A 12500-nucleotide genomic window follows, 5' to 3' on the forward strand; every position below is an offset into this window, starting at 1 on the left:
CGAAGACAGAGGAGTCATGCAAGACAAGCCTGCTGTGGCAGCAGAGGAGGACAGTTAGCGTCCAAGGAGTCAGACTGACAGTCACACACACACACACACACACACACACACATTCTGTGTGGTATGACATACTACTAGATGGCCCCTCATTCATTTTCTAACTCCTCAGAGCTACACAGATTCCATTTTCTGAAATACATATTGTTTTCTACTGAAAAGGAAAGATAAGCAAGTAGCCTAAACAGCAAATGTGTGAGTGACTCACACACACACTCATGTGTGAGTGACTCACTCACACACTCACGCTCATGTTCAATGTTAATTTAATGTTGAATAAAAAGTTATTTGGCATCTAATCAATTTTGTAACATCTCTGGTTTTTCTCTATTGCTTTGTCATTGATGCAATCACTCTTTTGGTGTTCTTGGACCTAATCCCTCACCTTGTTCAATATCAATCAGGGCCTTACAGAGTCCTGCTAGATCTCTGAAGGATTGTACGGTGTGTTTATATTAACTATTTTGGAATTCATTAAGCGTGCACTTGGAATGCCATGGAAAAAAGAAATGGCGTCAAACTCCTAAAATCACAGAGAGAAGACAGATATGGGTAAACACACACACACACACACACACACACACACACACACATATACACACACACATACCTGCAGGGCAGTGGTTGGTGCGATGCTCGGTCAAGTCAGCCAAGCACTCAAAGTCCTGCTGGCAGTTGTCACAAGTGAAGATGGACTCGTCGTCCAGGTCGTCATCCCCAATGCGGTCATCATGGCTGGTCACGCTCTGTTCGCCATCCTCGACTGCTCCCCGCGTCTCTTTGGACTCCCCCTCCTTCTCCTGGGCAGGAACATCTAAGGGTCACACAAACACACACACACACGAACACACGCACACACACATACACAAGAAAAAAGGTTGAGTTGAACATATGCACCTTAACTCAATTAAGATCATAAAGACATGTCACAGTCAGTGTCCTGCTGTCACCCTTATTATATATATAACACTTTCTTCTATGAAAGGAATGTCACAATTCTCCAGTTTTTGTTCATTTTATTCTCAGCCCATGTGTGAAGAAAGTGTGAAAAAAGGAATTATTGACAACAGACCGCTTCCAACAAATCCAGCTCCACAATAAAATACAACCAGCCATGACAGAGAACATTAAGTAGCGTCCCTCGCTATGTGTAAAACAGCAACGCCGCCAACTGCTATGGTGATTCATGGCCTATTTGCATTGGGGGGCTGTGAGGGGAAACTGGATCGCAAAGTCGGTGATCCAATCCCATCGAAGAAGCAACCGCTCTAATGACAGAACAAAAGAGAGAGAAGAGAAGAAGAGAAGAAAGAGAGGGAGAAAGAGCGAGGGAAGTGAGGCAAACGAGGAGGGCAGGAGGAGTCGGAGGGCGCCCCCTCAGCCCGGGCGAGGCTCGAAGGGCGCCCCCTCTGCCAGCTCTGCCGCCGCGATGGCACTGGTGGCACGCAGGGTGGACCAGTGGAGAAATCTGCCACCGCAATCCTCCAGCCGCCATTGTGGCTCGATTTTCACACCTTATTATCACATTAAACGCTCTGCCTCCAAAAGGACTGCACTGGAGACTGGAGGAGACAGAGAGAAAGAGAGAGAGGGAGGAGAGAGAGAGAGAGAGAGAGAGAGAGAGAGAGAGAGAGAGAGAGAGAGAGGGGGGAAGAGCTGCAAGGAAACAAAAGAAAAAAGGAAGAGAGAACAAAAACACAGGAAGGGCTGAAAGCTAGCAGATCACAAAGGCAGAGTGTGCAAACACACTAGAGGGAATGGAGGGATCAAGGTGAACAACGGAGGCAGAGAAAAAGGAAAGGTTGACGTAGAGTGTGGGAGGGAGGGGGGAAGGAGTGTATGAGTGAAGGGTGGCGAGCGTGTGTGTGTGTGTGTGTGTGTGTGTGTGTGTGTGTTGGGGTGTGAGTGTGCGTGGTGGGGAGTGTGGTGTGTGGTGTGTGTGTGTGTGTGTGTGTGTGTGTGTGGTGATGTGTGTGTGTGTGTGTGTGTGTGTGTAGTGATGGTGTGTGTGTGTGTGTGTGTAGTGATGGTGTGTGTGTGTGTGTGTAGTGATGGTGTGTGTGTGTGTGTGTGTAGTGATGGTGTGTGTGTGTGTGTATAGGAGGCAAGTCTGCTCAGCGGCTCCCTCGAGCCTTCCATCCTGTCTAATCATCCTGGACGAGGGCAATCAGAGCGAGGCGGGAGGTGGCCATTCCGCTGCTCCGCTCCGCTCCATGCCTCTGATCAGCTCTAATTTGGCCGAGCCCCGACTCCCGAGGCCTGGGCCCTGAGTCTGGAGCCCCACACTCCGCCGCTATTGCTGCTGCTTACTCCATCGGCCTCCATCTCTGCTGCTGCTGCGGGGAGTGGGAAGGCCAGAGGAAAGCCAGGGTGTTGATTTAGGCCCAATCCCAGCTTGGGCTGCGGGCAGGTGGGAGGGGAGCAAGGGGCTTTGGGGCCTTCCGGAGTGCAGTGCGCTGAGGGACGAGGAGGCTGAAAATGGAGGCGCTCCAGTTCCTTCTTCATTTCCACCACTCTCTCCACTCCCCCTTTTCTCCCTCTCTCTCTCTCTTTTTTTCTTCCCATCTCCATCTATCTCTCCCTCTCCATCCCCCTCTCCCTCTGTCTCTATTCCCCTCAGCTCCCTCTTTCCATCTCTCCATCTTCGAGCCTCTGTCCACCCTCCGTCCACCCCCCTCCTCTCTCAGGCCATGGGCAGAAGGGCAGGGGGGGAGGGGGGGGCTGTGGAGGTGGGATGTGGGGGGGGGGGTCTGGAGGAGAGAAGGGCTGAGGCCGGGGTGTGGTAGTGGTGTGTGTGTGTGTGTGTGTGTGTGTGTGTGTGTGTGTGTGTGTGTGTGGGGTGGGGTGGGGGGATGATGGCCATCTGTCCAGTGGTGAGAGCACCGTCTGGACAGGGAGAAGAGCAGCCCCTAACTGACAGAGCACTGATAGAGTTCTGAGCTGCAGTTACAAACACACACACACACACACACACACACACACACACACACACACACACACACACACACAGCAGACATGTGTTCTCTCTCAAACACACAAAGTGCAGACTCACACAGATATAAACTAACAAAGGCATATCATGTACACAAAGTAATAAAGAAATAATTTCACACATAGGCATGTCTCATATAAACAGACAATAATTTAACACGCAAAATACAGACACACACACACACACACACACACACACAAGGTGCATTAACCCCTTAATTTCATCCATGAAAGCCTTCAATCTTGATACAAAATGAACCTGGCAAAAACACCCTTTCTTTGACTCTCTCTCTCTCTCTCTCTCTCTCTCTCTCTCTCTCTCTCACACACACACACATCATTCCCCCAGGTGCCCTCATGCCAGAGGTATGGGCACTGCCAACCCAGGCACATGCCAGCACAACCCGCTACCATGGCAACGGGGGAGGAGCCAGACAGGACCTTGTCCCTTGACACCCCTCTCCTCTCCTCTCTCTCGCTCCTCCCTCTTTCCCTCTCCTCTCCTCTCCTCCCTCTCTCTCTCCTCTTTTCCTGTCTCTCTCATCTCTCTCTCCTCTGCTCTCCTCTCCCTCCACCTCTCCTTTTCCATCCCTCTGCTCTCTCTTCTCCTCTCCATCCATCAACCTTCCTGTACCTGACTCATCTACTGTGAGCACAGTAGGAAGAGAGTGGAGGAAAATAAAGAAAAGGATGAGAGTAAAGAACAGAAGGAGGGCAAAGGGAGGTTAACTTGGTCAACCGTCCAATCAGAAGCACCCCTCTCTCTACAGCATCTCCTCTATCTGTGCAGCTCCCAAGTCCTGCAGTAGCAACTGGATGGTGCCTCAGAGGGAGATGAAACTGTGTGTTTGTGTGTGTGTGTGTGTGTGTGTGTGTGTGTGTGTGTGTGTGTGTGTGTGTGTGCGTGTGTGAGTGTGTATGTATGTGCACACTAGGGAAGGGTTGGGATGTTCTCCCAAGCACACTTTGCAAGCTACCTCCATTACTGCTGCCTGTGTCACTGTCAACCCACTAAAGGCGGAAAATCACAAACAATCACACACAATCTCTCACACACACACAATGCAGTGTACGCACCCAAGCTGCACCAACTCCAGACCCGTCAGTCATGCTAACAAACACACACTATTGTTTTTACCTCCAGGAGGAGTGTGTGTGTGTGTGTGTGTGTGTGTGTGTGTGTGGCTATAGTGGGCTCATGCGACTTGCCTGATTCTTTTCAAATTGGTTTGCACACTCGCACAAACGCACATGCACACACCTGAACCCCCATAAATACAGCATTAGGAACTGCTTACACACACCTACATTATGCACACCAGATATCACCACACACACACACACACAAACACACACACACACACACACACACACGCACCGCTGTACCGTGTGCTGAGGTCATCCTTAATAAAGCTCGGCTGGACCATTTGTGTGAGGCACTTGAGTATTTTCGAACATAACTCAAATTGAGAGGGGAAACCCAAATGAAATCAGGCCCTTTGCTGGAAGTGGCGTCTAAGGAGACTAATCATTTCTAAAGAGCTATTCAGATCAACAAGGCCCCTTTATACACCAACATGTACTGTTGGATCCCCTCCCTCTCCCCAGATCACCCTCCTATTGGCTGGGAGGGCTGCCAATATACAGCATCGACCAATCCTCTGAGAGCATTGTGGCTCGAGTGGGCTTGCAGTCTTTAACGGTGCATTGGGGATGGTGTGGATATTTTTTTTGTTGGAGTGCATTTGCTGTGTGTGGAGAGGCTGTGCTTATAAGAGGTTTAATGCCACCTACAGTCAACGATCACGAGGCTCAGAGCAGAAATAAAAGGCCAGATTTTGATTGTGGAGGGTGGAACTAAAAAGCCAATTTTGACTGTAATATTTATCGCCTCCAACTGACTGAGAGACCATGCATCGCCACACAACCTATATGTGCTGTACACTGGACAAAGCCTGAACCTTGTTTAGAATCCAACGAACATTCGGGAGAATGTGGTGTAGTGACACAGAACATGAAACATATAACAGACTTAAACTACTAAAATAAGTAGTATTAACAATAGTAGTAAAAAATAATAAGTTGTAGGAAAAACATACAAAACACACATATTCCATAATGTTGCCAGCAGTATGACCTCCTGTAGTTGGCTCCCTCTCTCCTCCTCTCTCTCTGCTCCTCTCTCTCTCTCTCTCTCTCTCTGCTCTCTGCCAGTGCACCTCGGCTGGTGCAGCTGGTCTTATCTCTGTGCTCTGGTGCTGGGGTGGTGGAATACACCCCCCAGCGTGGCCCCGTCCCCGAGCAGGGCCTCTGTTAATGAAGGGCTCTGGGCTCCCGAGGGATCCCCAGAGGCCCCTGTGGTGGTGGTGGTGGTCGGGTGGTTTGGAGGTAGGTGTGTGTGTGTGTGTGTGGCTATAGTGGGGCTCATGCGACTTGCCTGATTCTTTTTCAAATTGGTTTGCACACTGCACAAACGCATGCACACACCCTGAACCCCCATAAATACAGCATTAGGAACTGCTTACACACACCTACATTATGCACACCAGATATCACCACACACACACACACACAAACACACAGACACAAACACACACACACACACACACACACACACGCACCGCTGTACAGTGTGCTGAGGTCATCCTTAATAAAGCTCGGCTGGACCATTTGTGTGAGGCACTTGAGTATTTTCGAACATAACTCAAATTGAGAGGGGAAACCCAAATGAAATCAGGCCCTTTGCTGGAAGTGGCGTCTAAGGAGACTAATCATTTCTAAAGAGCTATTCAGATCAACAAGGCCCCTTTATACACCAACATGTACTGTTGGATCCCCTCCCTCTCCCCAGATCACCCTCCTATTGGCTGGGAGGGCTGCCAATATACAGCATCGACCAATCCTCTGAGAGCATTGTGGCTCGAGGGCGTTGCAGTCTTAACGGTGCATTGGGGATGGTGTGGATATTTTTTTGTTGGAGTGCATTTGCTGTGTGTGGAGAGGCTGTGCTTATAAGAGGTTTAATGCCACCTACAGTCAACGATCACGAGGCTCAGAGCAGAAATAAAAGGCCAGATTTTGATTGTGGAGGGTGGAACTAAAAAGCCAATTTTGACTGTAATATTTATCGCCTCCAACTGACTGAGAGACCATGCATGCGCCACACAACCTATATGTGCTGTACACTGGACAAAGCCTGAACCTTGTTTAGAATCCAACGAACATTCGGGAGAATGTGGTGTAGTGACAGAGAACATGAAACATATAACAGACTTAAACTACTAAAATAAGTAGTATTAACAATAGTAGTAAAAATAATAAGTTGTAGGAAAAACATACAAAACACACATATTCCATATGTGCCAGCAGTATGACCTCCTGTAGTTGGCTCCTCTCTCTCTCTCTCTCTCTCTCTCTCTCTCTCTCTCTGCACCAGTGCACCTCGGCTGGTGTGAGCTGGTCTTATCTCTGTGCTCTGGTGCTGGGGTGGTGGAATACACCCCCAGCGTGGCCCCCGTCCCTGAGCAGGAGCCTCTGCTTAATGAAGGGGCTCTGGGCTCCCGAGGGCTCCCAGAGGCCCCTGTGGTGGTGGTGGTGGTCGTGGTGGTTTGGAGGTGTGTGTGTGTATGTGTGTGTGTGTCTCCCTCGCCACGCCCCGCACCACACCGCGCCACACCACCCCTGCCTGGGCCAGCTGGAGCGTTCGGCCCCCTCTCTACAGAGAGCCATTATCTCTGAGTAACAGACTGTCCCAGCGCCAAGAGTCCTCAAATACACTGACACACACACGCACAAGTATGGACACAGACACACACACACACTCATACATACAAGTTTGTACACAAATGCCTTGCAGACACATACACACACATATATGCATGCACAATGTACATACACTCACACACACACACACACACACACACATTATGACAGATATACCTCCCTCCCCACACATACATACACAAACAGACAGACCGCTCATATTCACTTCCACAGAGAAATTTAATGGCATTATTTAGTAGCATTATTTCCATTAGCTGCAAATTCAGTTTCAAACACACAATTTTAAACAGGCTGCGACCAGTTTATAAGGACTATGCCATATGTGTACTGTAAATTAGTATATTCCTTCCCCACAACATATGCTGGCAATTGGCTCAACAAATATGCATGGAGAATGACAACAATTCACTTGATTTCTATCACTGTCTTGTCATGAATTCTCACTAATGTTTAATACGCATACTAATTACATTAAAAGCAGTCAGCTGTCTGGGAGTGAGCCTTTCATTAGCAAGTAACTAATATGTTTATATTTTATATTAACTACTGTAATATGTAATATAACCTCATTCACTTAATATGCTGAAAGTGGCACTGTAATTGTGCAACAACTGTAATTGTAATGTATTGGAGGGCTCATACATTTACAAATGAATTTCTCTATTTAGGCGCGCCTTTATTTAAAACTATGTAAATCACCTTTAGAGCACTAAGAAATGTTTTCCTTAAGTTACTCCCTGGAGGGTAGCACCAGCTCTTAATTCATCATTAACTTTCACGTGGAGGTAGGGACTAGGGGGCTAATACTAACACAGGCCAATAAAGATGCCCCCCCATCTCTCTCTCTCTCTCTCTCTCTGGCTTTCTTTCCTCTCTGTACCCATCCCTCAACCCCACCCCCCCTCTCTCTATCTCTCTTGGTCTCTCGCTCCAATCCCTCCCCCCTCTCTTTAACAATTCCCTACCTCTCTCTCTCTCTCTCTCTCCCTCTCTCTCTCTCTCTCTCTCTCCCTCTCTCTCTCTCTCTCTCTCTCTCTCTCTCTCCTCTCTCTCTCTCTCTCTCTCTCTATATATATATATATATATATATATATATATATATATATCTCCTCCTGGGAAAAAGACAAACAGCCATGTTTGTGTGTGGTAATTAGATGACGAGAAGTGAATTAGCAGAGTCCACAGAGCGGAGCTGGATCTGGTGAGGAGCAGTGAGTGGTGGAGCAGAGCGAGCGGAGCTCCGCCTTGCTGGGACCTGCTAATTACCCCTCGTTAGGTTCATGTGTTTTTCCTTCCTTTCACTCGTTTTTTTCTCCTCTTCCCCCCCCCCCGTTTTCTCTTGTTTTTAGCGGCACGACGACACATCCCTTGCTCCAACATGGGATGCAATTAGCTCTACTATGAGGGTGGGGGGTGGGGCTAGCTGTGACACACACACGGACACACACACACACACACATTTGGGACAGGGGACTGTTGATGGCATAACAACACAGACACTGCAGTGAGACGACTGTGTCCAGATCAGCCAAACTCACAAAGATTCCCAGTCAAACCAACATCTCTCTGTCTCTCTCTCCGTTACTCTCTCTCTCTCTGTCTCTCTCTCTCTCTCTTTTTCTCTCTCGAAGTTTAAATCAAGACATGCAAATGTGTTGGGGAATATTAAAAATAATCCTGAAAAAAGAAGGCTGTCAGTCAAGCAGAACAGTGGTTGGTTGGGGACGGCCCTTTACAGACATCCTCTGATGCAGTTTTCCCTTCCTGCATGTATACACACACACACAAAGAGAACCCCATACCACACACACACACACACACACAGCTCCTCCAAGGCCTCCAGTGAATGTGGTCATGGATATAAAATTGAGTCCAACTAGTGACTGTAAACTCCGCTCATGGGCCAGTGAGGGAATATCCAGTGATGAGGTCATCCACAGAGAAAAGCGCGACAGACTTAACGAAGTGCTTCAGCAAGTCCTTAGTGACCCACTGAGAGGGGAGAGGGAGAGAGAGAGAGAGAGAGAGAGAGAGAGAGTGAAGGGAGTGGAGGACAAAAAAATGAGTGGGAGGAAAGGATAGAAAGAGGAGAACAGAAAGCAGACAAGGAAAAGAAAACAACTGGAAGCAGTCAATGAAAACAGAGAGAAAGACAAAAACAAGATATGAGACACAGAAAAAAGAAAGGAGAGAGCAATATTATTGTGGAAAGAGTAAGGATGAGACTAGAAGTACCGGTAGGTGTCATGCTATGCTGTACAGACTTGTGTGCTACAGTCTGTGGGTTTGCCAAGACTAGAGATCAGGAGCACACAATTTCATGTCTATGGGCATTCAACATTCTCGTAACTCCTGTTAGCTGCCAGTACACACACACACACACACACGCACACACACACACACACACACACACACAGACACACACACACACACAGGCCCCCTCCCAGGCACCCCTAGCAGCCCAGCACCCGACCCCCACTCCCCACTTTCCAGCCTGGGAGCTGGAAAAATACGAGCTCCAAGTTCAACAAGACCTCAACTTCTCTCGAAAGAAAACATCTACAGTACAAGGCAGCCTTTCAACTTTGGGAGAGAGTGTGTTTGACTGTGTGTGTGTGTGTGTGTGTGTGTGTGTGTGTGTGTGTGTGTGTGTGTGTGTGTGTGTGAGAGAATGTTACCCTCACACACTCCCACACACACCTTGCTGCCAAATGTAGTGCAAAACATATCTCTGTGTGAGTGTACGTGTGTGTGTGTGTGTGTGTGTGTGTGTGTGTGTGTGTGTGTGTGTGTGTGTGTGAGAGACAGAGAGTGTGTGTGTGAGTGAGTGTGTGTGTGGTCGATTTCTTTTGGAGAAATGGAGAGTTGCAGACAGAGAGGATATGGAGGGGGAGAGGAGGGGGGGGGTGAGGATGGAGGAGAGGAGAGGAGAGGAGAGGGAGTGTGGACAACTCGATCTGCATCTCTGGGCTTGATTAGTCATGCCTGGCCCCATCACTTAACCACGGCACACCTGTCCAGATCCATTACCTGTCCTGTCCTCATGCGCCACCCCTGCTGATCAGAAATATTAGCAGAGTGGCAGGATGAGCCAACTCCTGACAACTTCACTTATATCACCATACACACACTCTTACACACCACTCTTACACACTCACATACCACTCAGATTAGACCATTACACACATACATACACACACACACACACTCCTATGATGGCTGACATAGTCCTCATATCACCACACACACACTCTAAGCATCATCCACATACCACTCAGATTAGACCACCACACACACACACACACACACACACACACACACTCCTATGATGGCTGACATAGTCCTCATATCACCACACACACTCTTACGATAGCCGACATAGCCAGCATCTCTTTCTACCCACTCCACAAGGCCACAAAGCTGCACAGCAGTCTTAGACAAGGGTCTGTCCATTCCAAATGGGATCTATATGGATCTATATACAGAGGTCATTTCAGGCTTACAGTAGCAGAAATATAAGGAGCCTATGAGGTTGTTGGACACATGCCCCCTACCTGGCACATCTGACAGATGAATGTGCCCATTATAAGGTAGACTGCTGCTGGGTTCTGGACTGGGTTAGGTTCCGTCTGGATCTGGGTCTTTGTTGCTGTAGTGGTTGTTGTCTGTCTGTTTGTTTGTTTGTTTGTTTGTTTGTTTGTGTGTGTGTTTGTTTTTGCGTTTGTGTGTGCGTGTGTGTGTGCTTTTGCATTTGTGTGTGTGTGTGATGTGTGTTTTTGCATTTGTGTGCTTTTGTGTGTGTGTGTGTGTGGTGTGTGTGTGTGTGTGTGTGTGTGTGTGTATATATGTGTGTTTTTGCATTTGTGTGCTTTTGTGTGTGTGTGTGGAGCTCCAGCAGGTGCAGGCTGGCCCCCTCCCTCTGCTGCCCCCTCTGGGGACTCGCTCTCCCAGCCTCCTCCCGGCCGCCTGGCCCTGCCTCTGCACAGTAAACACGGACACTATTTAAAGCAGACCCCTCTCTTCTTCGCTCTCTCTCCCTCACACTCCCTCGCCCTCTCCATCTCAACTAACTCACGCCATGCGCTCCCTCCCTCCCTCACTCTTCTCTCTATCCATCGCCCTAACTCACACACTCTCTCTCCGTCTCTCTCTCCATCTCTCTAATCACTCTCTCTCTCTCTCTCTCTCTCTCTGTTGTTCTAACTCACACACTCTCTCCTTCACTCTCCCTTTCTCCTTCACACTCCTCCTCTGCTTCCTTCTTTCGCCTCCTCTGGGTCGCATCTCTTTCTCTCCCTCGCTCTCTCTCTCTCCCTCTCTCCATTTCTCTGTGCTTTTTCGCACTCCCCTGCTTCCCGCGGGATGGCAGAGAGGCAGTGTGTGTACCAGCGTCCCTCCTGAGAGGCCGTGGAACGAGGGAGAGCAGCACCCAACGTCTGCCAGGAGAGAGAGCGAGAGAGAGAAAGAGGGAGGGAGGGAGTGAGGGAAAGAGAGAGAGAAGAAAGAGGGAAGCAAGGGATGATGAAAGTGCATCATGAAAGAGAGGGAATTAAATCACACACAAACAGCGTGACAGCTGCTCACCAATGCCATCACCTGTTCCAGTCCGTGGCTTTGTGTGAGCATGTGTGCAATGCACACACCACACACACACACACACACACACACACACACAAGCCACATATGACACATATGACACACACACACACACACACACCACAGAGGCACACAGGCACACAGACACATGCCTCGTCTTCACACATTAAAACTGTTTTCCTGTGGTTGCCTTGGGGAAATTAAAAATATATTATGGACCTCCAGAGGTTCAGGGAGAAACCGGGAGAGGGAAAAAGACAGGACAAATGAGAGAGAGAGAGAGGACTACAGAAGCAGAATAAGTGTGTGTGTGTATGTAAGTGTGTGTGTGTGTGTGTGTTTGTGCGTGTGTGTGTGTGTGTGTGTGTGTGTGTGTGTGTGTAAGTGTCTGTGTGTGTGTGTGTGTGTGTGTGTGTGTGTGTGTGTGTGTGTGTGTGTGTGTGTTTTGGTGTCCCCTTTTCCTTCTGTGTCCAGGGTGTCATTATGAAAGGGTCATTCTGGAGATGGGGAGACTAGCACAGAGAAACCAGACAGCAATGAGGGTCATAGTCCCCTTATTCCTTTCCAACTCCCATCTCTCTGTCCCTCCCTCCACCCCCCCCCTCTCTCTCTCCTCACGGGGTCTGTGTCTCTCTGTCCCTCTCCTCTCCTCTTGTCTATCTCTCTCTCCCTCTCTGTCCCTCCCTCACTCTCTCCCTTCATCCGAGAGGGGGAATAAAAAATGGGATTCTTTCCCCGGACGGTTGGCTCTCGCTCAGGTTAGTGTCCAGAGGGGATGCAGCGCGTGCGCAACCACGAGACTGACTGACATCTCACTCAGTGCGCACACACACACACACAGGAAATATACATACACACAGACAGACATACACACACACACACACACACACACACACAGGAAATATACATACACACAGACAGACATACACACACACACACACACACACACACACAGAAACACATAAACAGAAACACATACCAATACACTAACACACACACACACACACAGGAAATAGACATACACACAGACAGACATACACACACACACACACACAGACAGAAACACATAAACA

The 12500-nt window shown here is 48.7% G+C and overlaps 1 protein-coding gene across 1 annotated transcript in view; it reads right to left on the reverse strand.

Moving 5' to 3' along the window:
* znf423 (zinc finger protein 423) overlaps positions 1-12500 on the reverse strand; it is a 159024-nt gene that overhangs the window by 114946 nt on the left and 31578 nt on the right. The window contains 1 exon segment of the mRNA XM_048257575.1: positions 668-871. Coding sequence (XP_048113532.1) covers positions 668-871 — 204 coding nt within the window.

Source organism: Alosa alosa, chromosome 11 (assembly GCF_017589495.1).
Source record: "Alosa alosa isolate M-15738 ecotype Scorff River chromosome 11, AALO_Geno_1.1, whole genome shotgun sequence".
Taxonomy (NCBI): Eukaryota; Metazoa; Chordata; class Actinopteri; order Clupeiformes; family Clupeidae; genus Alosa; species Alosa alosa.